The 16,701-nt window shown below is 53.3% G+C and overlaps 1 protein-coding gene across 1 annotated transcript in view; it reads right to left on the bottom strand.

Moving 5' to 3' along the window:
• Positions 1 to 11,261, bottom strand: part of CHST8 (carbohydrate sulfotransferase 8) — an 81,518-nt gene extending 70,257 nt beyond the window's left edge. The window contains exon 1 of the mRNA XM_049863720.1: positions 11,054 to 11,261. Within this exon, the coding sequence (XP_049719677.1) occupies positions 11,054 to 11,183 (130 nt within the window). The 5' untranslated portion in view covers positions 11,184 to 11,261. The remainder of the gene's footprint in view (positions 1 to 11,053) is intronic.
• Between the last annotated feature and the right edge of the window lie 5,440 nt (positions 11,262 to 16,701).

The following is a 16,701-nucleotide window of genomic DNA, read 5'->3' as shown; positions in this document are numbered from 1 at the left end:
AAGAGTGAAGGAGTGTATGCACCTGTGAGCAGGGGAGGTAGGGCTTCCTGCTTCTCTCATCTGGTCCTGGGGCCTGTGGTTGGTGGAGGAGCTATAGGGCAACTCCACACATCCTGACAAGCATCTCAGGTACCAAGAGCCCAAAGCGGAATGCTTATCTCCCACGCCCTCCCCAAGGCCACTCCCCCTCTGGCATGTATGCCTGGTGAATGGCGCCCCTGGCCTCCATCTGCTGAGCCTGAAACCCCAGAGTTATCCTGTATGGAGACCGCTGCCCTCCTCCACCTCCCCACCCTCTCATCTACCCACATGGTCACCAAGTCTTCACCTGACTTCTGACTTCTTGGATGTCCCTGAATTCCCCCCACCTGCCTATCTGCCCCAGTCCTTGCCACCATTCCTTGGATCACTCAACACCCTCCCAGCTGGTCTCCTTGAGCTTGTCATGTCTCCTCCCCTGCTCCCTGCCCGCAGCTCCAGACGTCTAGCCACTACAGCGAGCTTTCTAGGGAGCCACACCTCCCCTCTGCCTGGGCCAGAGGTTCTTCTGCAATGCTCCGAGGGCTTGCTGGGCCCTGGTTCCAGGTCCCACCCCAGCCCCTTAACACATAGAGCTCTCCACACGCCACTCTCTCATGCCTCCAAACCTTTATCCATGCTGTTCTCTCTGCCCAAGCTCTGCTCCGGGCCCAGACCAGGGAATACACGGTGTCCCAGCTGTTGGGAAGGTAGTACGGTACAGTGGTCAGCCAGCCTGCCAAGGGCAAATCCCAGCTCTGAAGCTGAGAAGTTGTGTGGCCTGGGGCACACCTCTTAACCTCTCTGTACCTCAGTAGTCTCATCTGTGAAATGGTGCAATGACACGTAACTCACAGGGTTTTTAATGTACAAACAAGTATTAAGCACATGCAAGCTGCTTGTGATGATGCCTGGCACGGAATGAGGGCTCTGAAAACATTACCATGATCACTGTTGTTAATGCTGTTCACGTATCCTCCCCAGTGAGTGCCTGGCACCTCATTTTCAAACTGGGGGTGATCATAGTAGTTGCCTATTATGGTTATTATTATTAGAATTATATGTATTAAAATACATAAAGTGCTTAGCCCAGGGCCTGGCCCATGAAATGTTCGATGTTTGCTGTTATTATTATTACCGACTCGATGGCAATGGATTTTTTTTATTATTGTTATTATGGAGCTCTGGTGGCACAATGGTTAAGTGCTCAGCTACTAACTGAAAGGGCAGTGGTTCAAATCCACTAGCGGCTCTGCTGGAGAAAGACCTGGTAATCTGCTCCCGTAAAGATTACAGCCGAGGAAACCCGAAGGGGTAGTTCTACTCTGTCACGTGGGGTCACTACGAGTCGGAATCAACTTGACAGCACATAACAACAATATTGTTATTATCACTGAATGCCCCTGTGCCCGCAAGGCCCCCTGGAAGGCTAGAGACCAAAAATCATCAGGGGCTGTCCACCAGTCCCTTTGTCTGCACTATGGGGTTCCCTGAGAGGGAACTCTGCCGTCAGCCGTGGCTGCCTTCCCCCTTGTCATCCCAGCCCTGGTTCGCAGCACCACCATCCACAACCCCATGACTCCAGGCAAGAGCAAAGACCTAACTTCAGCTCGAACATGAGTGGCCCTACTCCAGAAAACTCACTCTGTAAAAGCCAAAGCTGAAAAAGCAAAAAAAACCATTTACAATGTGCTAACGACAAAATCATATTTTTTATATATTAACAAATAAGCCAATCAATATAAAAATATGACCAAACAAGGTCATATGTTTTTATATATTAATGAATAAACCAATCAATCCACCATTCAGCTTCGTGGGTTACTAACCACAACTCCCCTTGCCCCACTGAAACAAAGTCCATTCCACTTAAAAAAGTGAAGAAGGAATAATAAAATTAGAACATTGCCATTGCGTCACCCCTAATGAGTGTATGGATCTAGGCATGATCATTGGTGGCTAGCGACATCACCAAAAGAGAGCTCAGTGGGTGACACCCTCCAGATGAAGAATATAGCACCCCGCAGGGGGAGTCTTACAAATAAAACAATCTATCTGTCTGTCTATCTATCTATCTATATATCAACTTTTATCTGATCAAGCTGCTACAATTAATTTTCAGGGAATACAGAGACCAGAGGACAAATTAAACTACACCAAAGGGGCACGATCAGCAAATCTCACCAGTGGAAACCTCTACAGGGATAATAACCTGGTTTCTTTAAATAAATTGTTGTCAGCTGCCATCAAGTCAGCCTCTGACTCATGGTGACCCCAAGAGTTGAGATTCCATCCCGTTGTGATCCACAGGGTTTTCAATGGCTGATTTTTCAGAAGTAGAATCATCAGGCCTTTCTTTCTAGTCTGTCTTAGTCTGCAAGCTTTGCTGAAACTTGTTCAGCATCATAGCAACTCACAAGTGTCCACTGACAGACCAGCAGTGGCTGCACATGAGGGGCTTTGGCTGGGAATTGAACCGGGGTCTCCTGTATGGAAGGCAAGAATTCTTCAAACAAATTGCAAGAGAAAAATAAAGATGGAGAGGGAGCCTCTCGTGGGTTGATTTGGGCTCCCCCAAAAGATACGTTGAAGTCTTAGCCACTAGTACCTGTGAAGGTGACCTTATTCAAAAATAGCATCTTTCCAGGTGTAATTGGTTAACATAAGATCATACTAGAATAGGGTGGGCCCAACTCCAATATGCCTGATGTCCTTATAAAAGAGACACAGAGAGACACATAAGGAAGAAGGCCACATGAAGATGGAGGTAGAAGCTGGAGCTGTGTTGCCACAAGCCAAGGAATGCCTAGGACCACCAGAAGCTAGAAACAACAAGAAAGGATTCCTCTCATCGAGCCTTCAGGGAAAGCATGGCCCATTGACACCTTGATTTTGGACTTCTAGCCTCCAGAACTGTGAAGAGATAAATTTCTGTTGTTTCAAGTCACCCAGTTTGTCAGACTTTGGTCTGGCAGCCCTCAGAAACTAAGACAGAACCTATAGATTAACAGACTCATCAACCAGCTGCAATGCGTGGATAGGTTAACAGACTCATCAACCAGCTGCAATGCGTGGATCTTATTTGGATAAAACGAACTGGGGGAAAATATAATATTGTGACGTGATGGATCGTTTTCGTGTGGCCTTTCTTGCCATGGTCTTGTAACTCCCACGTAAGTGATTGGGTGGGATTGTGCAAATAAGGTAATTGTGGCCCACCAAGGTGACTGCTACTTTTGCCATCCCACGAGGCTTAAAATTCCAGAGCAGAGAGAGGATCCCATCACCACCAAGGAAGAACAGCCAGGAAGGGGGCACGACCTTTGGACACAGAAGCTCTGTCCTGGGTGGCTCCTGGACCCAGGAGACGAGAGAGAGAGGGAAAGAGAGAGCTGTGGCACTGAAGACAGCAAGAAGCTGTGGCAGAGAAATGGCGGCAGGAGAGACCAGCAGGAGACGACAAAGTGAGCTTCTAAGTCCTCAGAGCGAGAAAGCTGAGTGCCTTTGGGCAGGAGGCTTGCTGGTGGAATAGGGTGCCTCTGGGCACTTATTGGCAAAGCTAAAAGCTTTTTAACATTTGCCCGAGCAGGAGCAGGCAGAGGGCCAGAGAGGTGTGCCTGTGAGCACAGCTGAGAAGAGGCTGTCTTGATGGAAGAACCACATCCTAAGCATTCCTGAACCTCAACTGTAATAAACCCCATAATTGTGCGTATTGTCCGTGAGTTCTGTGCGGCCACTGCAATGAATTATTGAACCCAGCAGAGAGTGCCGTGGGAGGGACGGTTGGTGTCAGAATTGGTAAAGATGGCCGAGAGAGGAGGCATGTCTGACCTCTGCCTCACAAACCAGCCTTGGGCTGTTGATCTTGATTCTCCTTCCCCTTTGTGAAGTCAGAGGAGGTCAGACACCACCCCCATGCCATTTTTACAAATATTTATGAGACAATTAGAAATTTGATCACTGGTTGTGCATTTAATGATATTAAGGAATTCTTGTTTTTTAGGTTTGATGATAGTATAGCAGTTATGCTAAAAAAAAAAAAAAGGGAGTTCTTTAGGATGAGAAATATATCAAAATGTTTATGGATGGATTGATATGATATCTGGTATATGCTTCAAAATTATACAGAAGGAGGGAGGTGGTGGGGGCCAGCCTAAAGACATTGGGAGTGCTGGGTGACAGGTATGTGGGGTTCACTATACCCTTCTATTCTACTTCTGCATGTCTAAAACTCTGCATACTAAAACATTCATAAAGAAAGTCAGCTCATAAAAGTGCAGCTTGCCCAACCACAGGAAGCCCGCCTTCTGCACCCATCAGAGCCAGCACATTGGGGTTTTTTATTCCCACCTTGAGCCTGGCCTCCAAATCTTCCACCTGGGGAAGGGACAAGTCTCCTGGGCCAAGGAGTGAGCTTCCTGAGGGCAGAAGCCCTGACCTCGGGCAATACTGGGGACTGAGAAATAATTGTAACTGGATAAGAGAACTCTCTGGTGCACAGGAACGTCTAATTTTAGAATGCAGGTAGGTGGTGGTTGTTGTTAGCGGCTGTCAAGTCAGACTCCAACTCATGGTGACCCCATGCACAACGGGATCGGATTGTTGTGGTCAATAGGGTCTTTTCGTTATTGTTGTTTTGTTTTGGTGAAAATATACATAACAAAACATATGCCACCTCAACAGTTTCTACATGTACAATTCAGTGACATTGATTTACATTCTTTAAGTCATGCAACTATTCTCGCTATCCTTTCCCAAATCATTCTGCCACCATTAACAGAAAACTCAATGCCCCCGAGCAAAAAGATCCCCTTTCCCTTCCCTCACACCCCAGGTAACCACCGATAATCTCTGATTTCTATATATTTCATGTAAGTGAGATCATGCAATATTTGTCCTTTTGCGATTGACTGATTTCACTCGGCCTAATGTTTTCAAGCTTCTTCCATGCAGCCCCATGCATCAGAACTTCACTTCTTTTTATGGCTGAGTAGTATTCCATTGTGTGTATATACCACATTTTGTTTATCCATTCATCTAGTGACGGACACATTGGGGATACATAGGGCTTTCACGGGCTGATTTTTTGGAAGGAGATGACCAGGTCTTTCTTTTTAGTCTGTCTTAGTCCAGAAGCTCTGCCGAAACCTACTCGGCATCATAGCAACGCCAAAGGCTCCACTGACAGATAGCTGGTGGCTGCACATGAGGCGCATTGGCAGGGAATCAAACCTGGGTCTCCGTCATGGAAGGCAAGAATTCTACCACTGAACCACCACTACTCCCACAGGTAAATTAATAGGTAGCTGTTTAGGTTTCAGAAAGTTTAATTTAATATTGCGAAACTTTTTGAAAACATGGCTTGATTTACAAAACTGGGCAATCTCATAAGATTCCATTTAATGAGTGAAGCCAGGTGAGGTTTGCTGACTGGCCCATTGTATATGCAGGTGCTGCTGCTTCCTGTTAACACCTGGTGGTGCACGGGAGAAATATAAAATATAAATAATATAAAATATAAAAGTCCAGACCCCAAGGGATCGATCACAAGCATCTAAGAACTCCCACCTGCCCTCTCAAGCCGGTCCTCGCTCATCCGGCCTGCATCAGTAACACCAGCAGCAGAGCCCAGGGAACTTGGTTCCCAGGAAATTTTCCACCACAGTGAAAGCCAGAGTGGCCCATGCGGAGTTTCCTCTGCAGGCCAGGGCCCCTGACAGGCCTTTCCTGACCCAGATGGCAGGGAAGACTTCCGTGTCTGCCCCTCCCACGGCAAAAATCCACCGGGACAAGGCTTGTCAGGGGCCCTGGGGGCCACCCAGCCGTGCAACTGGACACGTATACTTTGTAAGCATTGGTTACCAACAGATAAATGTAATCAAGGTTTATATGCTCAGAGAAGCCAACAGGATGGGATTGTTTCACTTGAAAGATCTGAAGAAAATTGTAACTAATGTTGTGGAAAATTACTTTGATATTGCTTTCTTGGTACCGAATCACAATTAGGCTGCTGCTAGAAGTACAGGGGCAGGATAAATGAATAGTAACAAATCAACACAAACAGCCTGTGTCAGGAGTACTTTGCTGAGGGAGAGTAACGTAAGCATTACTTAAAGTTTTATGGCCATGGTTTGATGTGACTTACAGAGAACATGGAGGTCTGCCCATCACCTGGCACAAGCTGAGGGCAGTCCAGCACCACTCACAGCCACAGGGTGTGGCTCAGGACCCAAGTGTGCTCCTCACCTGGTTCTGCAAGGCTGGTGCCACCCTGCTGCAGAGGGTGGTCACCTCAGCTTTAGGCCATCCCAGACACTTGCCCCACCAGAGGCTCCTGACCTCTCCAAGCACGGTGCTCCCCTCAGGAATCCCAGTAATGGGGAGAGAGGTGGGCACAGGTGTGCATTCAGAGATGCTAGCCATTGTGAGGGGCGGGATCCCTCTACCTGCAGAAGGAGGGGCCAATGCTCTGCTTGGCCAGCTGGCTGCAGTGCACCAAGACACTCTCTCTCACCCAGGAATGTCCCGCCTGCACCTGGCGTGCACTGCAGATGGGCGCATGGTCCCCATACTAGGGGGCACCACAGACACACCCCTCCTTCTCTCCCAGGTTTCCACAGTAGACACTGACGCTAACATCAATGCATGTGGCCCCTCTGCCCATGTGTCCCCAGCACCACCCAAACCTCACGCTCAGGCACGCACCTAGGGCACACAGACCCCAGCACCACTCAAACCTCACACTCATGCAGGCACCTAGGACACACAGACCCCCAGCACCACCCAAACCTCGCACTCAGGCACGTACCTAGGGCACACAGACCCCAGCACCACTCAAACCTCACACTCAGGCACGCACCTAGGGCACACAGACCCCCAGCACCACCCAAACCTCGCACTCAGGCACGCACCTAGGGCACTCAGACCCCCAGCACCACCCAAACCTCACACTCATGCAGGCACCTAGGGCACACAGACCCCCAGCACCACCCAAACCTCGCACTCAGGCACGTACCTAGGGCACTCAGACCCCCAGCACCACCCAAACCTCACACTCAGGCACGCACCTAGGGCACACAGACCCCAGCACCACTCAAACCTCACACTCAGGCACGCACCTAGGGCACTCAGACCCCCAGCACCACCCAAACCTCGCGCTCAGGCAGGCACCTAGGGCACACAAACCCCCAGAACCACCCAAACCTCGCGCTCAGGCACACACCTGGGGCACACAAACCCCCAGCACCATCCAAACCTCGCGCTCAGGCACGCACCTAGGGCACACAGACCCCCAGCACCACTCAAACCTCGCGCTCAGGCAGGCACCTAGGGCACACAGACCCCCAGCACCACCCAAACCTCGCGCTCAGGCACGTACCTAGGGCACTCAGACCCCCAGCACCATCCAAACCTCACACTCAGGCACGCACCTAGGGCACACAGCCCCCAGCACCATCCAAACCTCACACTCAGGCACGCACCTAGGGCACACAGCCCCCAGCACCATCCAAACCTCACACTCAGGCACGCACCTAGGGCACACAGACCCCAGCACCATCCAAACCTCACACTCAGGCACGCACCTAGGGCACACAGCCCCCAGCACCACTCAAACCTCGCGCTCAGGCAGGCACCTAGGGCACACAGACCCCCAGCACCACCCAAACCTCGCGCTCAGGCACGTACCTAGGGCACTCAGACCCCCAGCACCATCCAAACCTCACACTCAGGCATGCACCTAGGGCACACAGCCCCCAGCACCATCCAAACCTCACACTCAGGCACGCACCTAGGGCACACAGCCCCCAGCACCATCCAAACCTCACACTCAGGCATGCACCTAGGGCACACAGACCCCAGCACCATCCAAACCTCACACTCAGGCACGCACCTAGGGCACACAGCCCCCAGCACCATCCAAACCTCACACTCAGGCACGCACCTAGGGCACACAGCCCCCAGCACCATCCAAACTTCACACTCAGGCACGCACCTAGGGCACACAGCCCCCAGCACCATCCAAACTTCACACTCAGGCACGCACCTAGGGCACACAGCCCCCAGCACCATCCAAACCTCGCGCTCAGGCACGCACCTAGGGCACACAGACACCATTTGTCCCAGCAGTGTTTAAGCACCACTTTTCTGGAGTTTGCTTTAGTGCAGCTAACACACAACCAGCTCTCTCCTCCACCCTGATGGCGCTGCCCTGTGGGGCTTGGGGGTCAGCAGTGCTGGTTCTGCTGACACAGTGGATGTCGTTGGCTACTCCAGGGGCCTGGCAGGAGGCTGCAGAGTCCCCGCACAGTAGCCAGCTCGGTCATGCGTGCTGGCTTCTTCAGAAGCCTGGGGAGCAGACAGACCCACTTCTGACAGCTATAACTTGAGAGGGTTCGGCCCAGACGTGAATCAGCAGTGATGACTCGCCCGCAGTCCCCTGGGGGTCGCCTGGCTGCCTTGGCTGCCTCTGACCCATTCTCTGTGATGAAAGCATCAACTCATTGGCCTCGCCCACACAGGGCCTGTGGTGGCAGCTGCCAGGCCCAGGAGCGGGGGAAGGGGAGCCCTGTTTCTGGCTTCCTGGTGTTCCTTCTGCCTTCCCTCCTGTGCATCTGGGCCCCTGATCTGTACTAGGGCCACACAGCACGCCTCTGGGCCCCTGATCTGCATCAGGGCCACACAGCATGGGCAAGTACACCTCTTTGCAGCAGCAAAACAATCGGGAGCAGAGACAGGGGGCAGCACCACGGGGTGAGTGGGTAAGAGCTGAGGGCACAGTTGGAGGGAGCCTGCAGGCCAGCGTACCTGCCACAGATTGTCCCCAGGTATTTATGTTGAAGTCCTAACACCTGGCGCTTGTGCACATGATTTGTGAACATGGTCTCTGGAGATTGTTCTCAGTTAATATCAGGCCTTAATAAGTCCTAATCCAATCTGAGTGATGCCTTTGTCAGATAGAAGAGACACAGAGAAGACGGCCACGTGTCTATGGAGTTACGGTGCAGCTGCAAGCCAAGGACACCATGGCTACTGGAAGCTGGGAGAGACAAGAAAGGACTTTCCCCTAGAGCCTCCCAAGAGAACATGACCCTGCTAACACCCTGCTTTGGACTCCTAGCCTCCAAAACTGTGAGACAACACATTTTGGTGCTTCTAAGCCATCCGATTTGAGGAACCTTTTGACAACTGTTGTTGTTGTTAGCTGTCGTCGAGTTGATTCTGACTAGTGGTGACTTGATGTGTACAGAGTAGAACTGCTCCATAGGATTTTCCAGGCTGCAACCTTTCAGAAGCAGATCACTCAGGCCTGCTTCTGAGGAGCCTCTGGGTGGGCTCAAACCACGAACCTTTCGGCTAGTAGTCGAGCACTTAACCATGTGTGCTGCCCAGGAGCCTTCAGTTACAGCAGCCCTGGGAAACAGGACGGGCCACATGCCCATGTGGTGCCCACCATCCTGTGCTGCGTGAGGCAGGCAGGACAGCCCAGGAATCCCCAGGCCTGCACCTCTGGTCTCTGCTGCCCTTTTCTAGCTGCGCTGGCTCATAGCACTGAGCAAGAGTGTGTGTGTGTGTATGTGTGTGCATGCGCGCACACATCCCTGGGGAGAAGGGCGCCTCCAGGGATGCGCAAGCATATCCGTGAAATGGAGCACATGGGCTGTAAGCAGGTATCTTCAAGGACCACAACAAGGTCCACAGGGCTACTGCTGAAAGACACTGCCACTCTGGCCTGGGAATGATCCTTTTCCCACTCTTCAAAGCAGAGTGATCCTTGGCCTTGGCCCCATGCCTGCTGACCTCCAACCCTACCATACTCGGAGGGGGCTGTGTGCCAGCAGTGTCAGCGGGTGCCTCAGGGCAGGAAGCTTGCCCGAGCCCCCTCTCCATATTTCATCTGCCCCAAGGCAACAGAACCGCCCATTCAGCCTTCACTTCCCTGCACTCCCAGCAAACCCATCTGCCCCCAGCCGACTGCAGCCTCTGTGAAGGAACGGAAGGAGAGGTAAGCAGGTGTGGGACAAGCAGGAGCGGCTCTCGGCCTCACAGAGCCAGGAGGACCCCAATCCCTTTGCCCTGGCTGGAAGTGCTGAACGCAAGGGATCCTCAGGGCTGGGCAGGAAAATTAAGTCACATGGTGTCATGGATTGAATTGTGTCCCCCTAGAAGTGTGTGTCAGCTTGGCTAGCCCATGATTCCCGATATTGTGTGATTGTCCACCATTTTGTCATCTGATATGATTTTCCCATGTGTTATAAATCCTACTTATGATGTTAATGAGGCAGGATTAGAGGCACTTTGTTAATGAGGCAGGACTCAATCTACAATATTAGGTTGTGTCTTCAGTCAATCTCTTTTGAGATATAAAAAAGAGAAGCAAGCAGAGAGAGAGGGGACCTCATACCACCAAGAAAGTAGTGCCAGGAGCAGAGCAAGTCCTTTGGACCCATGATCCCTGCACTGAGAAGCTCCTAGACCAGGGCAGGACTGATGACAAGGACCTTCTTCCAGAGCTAACTGAGAGAGAAAGACTTCCCCTGGAGTTGGCACCCTGAATTTGGGATTCTAGCCTCCTAGCCTGTGAGGGAATAAATTTCTCTTTGTTAAAGCCATCCACTTGTGGTATTTGTTATAGCAGCCTTAGATGACTAAGACACTTGGGAATCGTGGGCTCAGGGAGATGTTCCAGACAATGCAGAACAGGTCTTAAGAGGTGGCATGATCCTCCTTAAATCTGAGTTCCACCAAAGGGGAGCAACTGCTGAGCAGACAGTCAGGCTCCCCATCAAATAGCACTCCCAAGAGGGGCTGTCCTGTTGCAACATGCCCATTGGAGGTCACAGGCCCGAGCCCAGAGGCTGGTGGTCTGGCTTCAGACACATCATTGCCACCCTGAGGCTGAAGCCTCCCAGTCGGAGGCCAAGACCTCTCCTCTGCATGCTAGGGGTCTTGGCACACACTTGGCCTTGTGTCCTCCACCTGGAGGGTCTGTGCTCAGCTTGCCAGTCTGCACCCTCTTGGGGAAGGTAGGGCTCACCTGGCACCTGCTGGGGGGCGAGCTCTGTGGGGTCCTGCAGGCTGATGAAGAGAAGGAGGCCTGCAGCTCCAAACAGGAGGATGGAGGAGAACATGCAGGCCAGGCGCATGGTTCTGGGTCGCAAGGGCATCCAGGGCTCGCTCCAGGGTCACCTCTGGGGTGTGGGAGGCATGTTCTTCCCTCATCGTCCACACCAGGCGTCCATCAGGCCACGTCTACAGAAGAAGGGGAGAAAGACTGTCCATCACCAAGTTACAGGGCACCCCCAGGGCTCCATCACGTCACGCGATCCCCCTGGAGGCTTCTCGGGTGTGTTCCTTCCAGCTTTTCAAGCCCAGGAAGAGGCAGAGGGAAGTCTTGTCACCACCTGTGCCAGAAAACCAGCTGCCTGCCAGGGACTCCTGTATCTGCACTCCCAGAAAACCACAGAGGGGGACACTCTCCAGATCCTCCTGGGGGAAGCCAAGCGTGGGGCCCTGAGGACCACAGCCAGTTGACCAGTGGCCGCTTTCACACTTGCCCAGGCTCTCTGAGCCTCCAGATAAGCATGAGTGCTCCTGGTACAGGGTCTACGGCACAGGCAGGAATTTGGCCCTTAGCCTTCAAAATGGCCTTGTGGATACAGAGGCCCTTGGATCTCTCTCTGCTGTGACTCTTTCCTGGGAATGCTGGGGACCAGGGTCTCCATGGAGCAGGAGGCCTTGAGAATGAGCCTCCCAGCCCCAGAGGATGTTCAGGGACAGACTGACTCTCCCCACCCCAGTCACTCTCCCCACACCAGCCAGAGCTGTCATTACTGACAGGCCAACGGGCTGGCGGATGGAAGCCCCACCGGAGGCTGGGTGTGATGTTCAGCCGTAGTGTTGGGCCCTGATGCTGCGGCCACTGCAGACCCAGGGAGCCTGCTCTCCCGGATTCCTCCTAAAGGGCTGAGCAAGAAATTCCAAATACCAACCAAACCGCCCAAAGAACAAACCCATTGCTGTCAAATTGATTCCGACTCATGATGACCCCATGTGTGTCAGAGTAGATCTGTGCTCCATACAGTTTTCAAGGTTGTGATCTTTCAAAAGCAGATCACAAGGCCTGTCTTCCAAGGTGCATCTGGGTGGATTTGAACCACCAACCTTTGGTTAGCAGCCTAGCACTTAACCATTAGCTCCACCTAAATGCCAACCAAAACAAACAAACAAACAAAAAAAACCCATTATCATCGAGTCAATTCTGATTTGTAGTGACCCTACAGGACAAAGTAGAACGGCCTCATAGAGTTTCTAAGGAGCAGATGGTGGATTCCAACTGCCAACTTTTTGGTTAGCAGCCGAACTCTTAACCACTGCACCACCAGGGTCCAAATACCAACCAGTGACCCCCATTTGGGCCAGGCTGTGGGTCAAGAAAGGGGTCCTTAAAGCCATTTGCCCAAGGAAGGACAGGCGTTTCTGCTGTGGGTGGTGTGTGGAGTAGCAGGGGTGAGCTGCTGAGGAGGAGTGTGCGTGGGAAGCCTGTGCTGGACAGGCAGCAGGTACCCAAGGGACCTCCCCTTTGAGAGACAGCCACTCTGTTCCCTTACCTTTATCCAGCCCTACTAGCCCAGGTCCAGGGACACCACCCTCTTTCCACCCAAGGAACCCTTGTGAAGGCCCCCCAAGCTGACACAGGCAGTGCCCAAGAGAGGCTGAGGCCAGGTGGCAGCTCCCAGCAGCTTCTGTGACTGCATACCTCCGGTCCAGGTGTGCTGCTCTAAATGAGAACGCAGAAGCTTGGCCAGGGGCCTGTCCCTGACCTGCCACCCGGACACTGAGGTAGGACACCCCAGCTACCGGCCCAGTGCCTCTAGCGTTCAGGGCAGGAAGTGATGAAGAGAGAAGCCCCTCCCTCCCTGGCCCAGAAAAAATTTCGAGGACTAGCTTGCTTCTCAGAAAAGCTCAGGGGCTGAGAAGTGTTAAATTGCAGGTTTGGGTTTCTCCCCTCTGCAGTCTCTGTAATTATTTTTTCACTCAGTTAACTTTAATTAGTCTGCCCCAGGCCTCTACGCACGGGGATGTGACTGAACGTGGGCTCTCTGGGCTGTGCTGAGCAGGTGGTTCCCATGACCTCCAGCGTTGCTGTGAGAAGTGGCACGGAGCCAGCCTCGGTGTCGTCTGAAACTGGCTCAGAGTTCAGGGCTGGCACAGAACTCACTGCCATGGCCCTGGCCCCAGAGAAGGGCTTACCAGGGCTGTGGGACCACAAAGGACACCTGTGCCCTGGGATGGCTAATGGATGACAATGTGTGGCCACATGTCCCCAAACGCTCAGACCTTGAAGCCCCTTTCTCCATGGCTACTCTGGAAGGGACTGTCCTGGGGGCCTGGCTCACTGTCCTCAGAAGACACGGATGCAGTGCAGGTCCCGGGCCCCACTGGAGGACCCGGATGCTCTCAATGCTGCCCAGAGATGGTGTCCTGGTCTCCCCAGCACTGCTGAGTGCCAACAGGCCCTGCACCCAGAGACCCTGCTGGGCCCACAGGTGCCAGCTCTGAGCTCCTGCGGTCCTGGGGAGGAGTGAGTGACTGATGCAGAGGTGGGCTGTCCACCCACGGCAGTTGGCTTTACCCCTTCCCAGGCAGGCATGGGAAGGAGTTAGGAGAGTAGGAATGGCATTACACCCCAAGGCAGTGGGGGCAAGGCTCTGGATGAGGGAGTCCAGGATTTTCTGCAGCAGTTGCTGCTGCGTGGACATGGTCACACATGCACGCACATGTACACACGGGCCTGGTGCACAGTGGCAGGTGCCTACACGCTCACGCCACTGGGGGTCTTGGCAAGGACCCCAGCTGTAAAGACGCCTTCGTGAGCCCCTATTCATGCTGGCCATGGTGCAGCCACACCCACCTCCTGAGGCAGAGGCCAGAAGGCCAGTATGATCCAGGGTGGCCTCTAACACCAAGACATCCCATAAGGAGGGACAAAACGTGGGAGAGGAGAGAAGAAAGGATGACAATTCTGTGGCTAGAGCATATCGCTGCCTGGTAAAATGGCCAATAAAATGCCACCAAAGAAAGGCCCAAAGCATCTTCATGGACCAACAAAGGAGACTCAAGCAGCTGTGATCGTGGTGTTGTTTACACAGAAGCTGGTGCTGCAGAAGTGACTACAGAAGGGTGGGTGGTCCCTTCTCCTCCCCTTTTTGCCTCGACTGTCCCCGCCCCAGCCAACTCAGACCTCGTCCGTCAAAGAGTCAACCACCCTGCAGCCACGCCCGTCCTTACCTGCTTCTGCCCAAACCAAGCCCACAAAGACACCAGCAGGCTCTAGTTGACCATGTACCTGGCAGCCAGGGACCACACTCTGGCCCCAAATCTGATGGAGAGAACACAGCCACAGGGCTGTACCTTCCTGGTGCCAGGAACTTCAGTCTCCCAACCTGATGCCAAGAGCTGTTTCTTTTTTCAGAGATCCACCTCCCTTTGTTGGTCCCTGAGAGAATACAAGGCCCTCTCCCATGTCCAAGGAAGCTGGCTTTAGAGCCATGCCTGCTTTCCCTCGCCCACCCTGAAGCACCAGACCCCAGTCTTTGCCTGTGGGACCCTCCTCTCAGTTTTTGCTTCCGCTAGAGACAGAGTCCACCTGATCAGCTAACTTTCTATTCTACACAAATGGGCATCAAAAGGCTCACCTACCTCCCCTCCGGGGTAACTGGTTACAGTCTGGCTGGGTCTGCAACACCCCAGGACGGGGCTCACATCACAGGGTCCGGAGGAACCTCCTTTCCCCAAAGATGGAGGTGAATAAGAGATCGCCAACAGGCCACCAGACACACTCCAGTGTGTGTACATCGGGGGCCCTATTGTTCCCACAAGGGTCCTTTTCATCAGGTCATACACTATTTTCAAGGAAAATAGGGGAGATGCTGGTCCAAGGGCTGTGTGTCTCCCTCTCCTGGGAGTGGAGCTGCTGCCCGGGGAGTGGACACCATGACCTGTCATAGGCCAGGGCCTGGCTGCCCAGGGCCCGGAAAACAAATGCAGAGGCCTCCCCACCCGGGACCACCCGACCTGGGACCATCCCAGTCTCATCACCTGCAGCATCACGCTCAGCTCCAAAGACAAGTGCAAAGCCCTCCCCTCCCGCATCCTTCCCAAGATGGACAGGTAAGAAGAAAATTCAAATTACTGGGGTGCAGAAGGGGGTGAGGGTTAAAGCAAGAAAAACAAACAGCCCGCTGAGTTTTCAGAAGGCCCTGCTCTCCTCACAACCCCTGGTCCTCCCAGCGGCTTCTCTCCCTGAGGCCTGAATGGCGTCACCAATTTTTACTTTGGAAAAAAAAAAATCCAATTAATCTTGTCAACACCCCCTGGGACACAGGGCAGGGCCAAGAATTCATCCCATTTTATTTATATAATTTAAAAATCCATCTCTGGGATATTCACTTCAGGGCATAGGCAAGGGTTTGGGAATTCAGCCAAAACACACGCACCTCCGGAGACGATGGGCCAGCAGGCGGGCGGACGGACAGCTCCAAGGACACACTGGGCTGCAGCTGGTCCAGGGCCTGGATTCTCCCCCAAATCACCCAGAGGACCCCTCTGGCTCTGGGGACTTGCCCCCGTGCCCCGTTTGAGGCAACAAGAGGCTTCCGGCTCTGTGCCCATGGAAGCACCCACTGGGTCTCTGCTGCCAGGGCCCAGGCAAGTTGTCCGTCCAGTCAGTCCCCTTCTTGTACAGGCAGGAGTGAAACAATGACGTCCCTCCCGGCTAAGGGCTCCAGGAGAAGCTGTTCATCGGAAGAGAGGCTGCTATGGCAACTTGAGAATGGAGCCAGGCACTGCCGTCACCTTGAATCTGGCACCATGCATTGTCACGGCAGTGAGGGGCTGCAGGCCTCCATCTCTCCCTGCGCCGCGGACGGCGGCTGGCGTCTGACCTCCAGCTTCCCTCCTCAGCCTCCTGGCCTCAGCAACTAATCTGCTTCTCACTGAAACGGAGCTCACAGCCCAGTCCCCCGAGAATACCACCTCCATCTGTTTTGCCAGACTCCTTCTTACGTGTGTGCAGCTCCCGCTTACTTCTGAGATGGGGCTCTTCTTGATTTCAGCTCATTAAAATCCTGCAGCTAATTAAAACAGTTTAATGGCAGCAGCGGCAGCAGCAGCAAACTCTGGGACGAGTCCCTCCAGTTTCTATGCGTTGGCATAAAGTTGCAATGCTTGGTGAGGATGACAAATGGCCGCAAGTGCTCAGACTCAAGACTTGAGGCCAGGCTCAGGATTGCTCCTGCCCTGACCGCTGAGACCCCAGGACGCTGACCTGGGTCCTGAAGTTCCAGGACCCAGTCCTGACACATCCAGGTCCATGCAGCCACAGCCCACCCCTGGGGAAAGCAACTTGCCTGCTATCCACTCCCCTCTTACAACGCAGGGATCTTTCCAATTCCCATGCCCCCCGTGGAGGAGGGGAAGAAGGGCCCCCCCAGGCGGAGACCAAGGCGTAAATCAGGTTCAAACGGCCCCACTAGAACATCTCAGCCCAGCCTCCACCGCTGCATCCATAGAGAAGGGCTGTGGCGGGGCGCGGGGGGGGGGGAGTGCTGAGAAGCCTGCAAACACATAGCTGCAGCGAGGGGCTCACTGGCCACAAGGCCCTTCATTGCTGTTAGGCATAGG

This window comes from Elephas maximus, chromosome 21 (genome assembly GCF_024166365.1).
Source record: "Elephas maximus indicus isolate mEleMax1 chromosome 21, mEleMax1 primary haplotype, whole genome shotgun sequence".
NCBI lineage: Eukaryota > Metazoa > Chordata > Mammalia > Proboscidea > Elephantidae > Elephas > Elephas maximus.
This window is presented reverse-complemented; position numbering and strand designations above follow the sequence as displayed.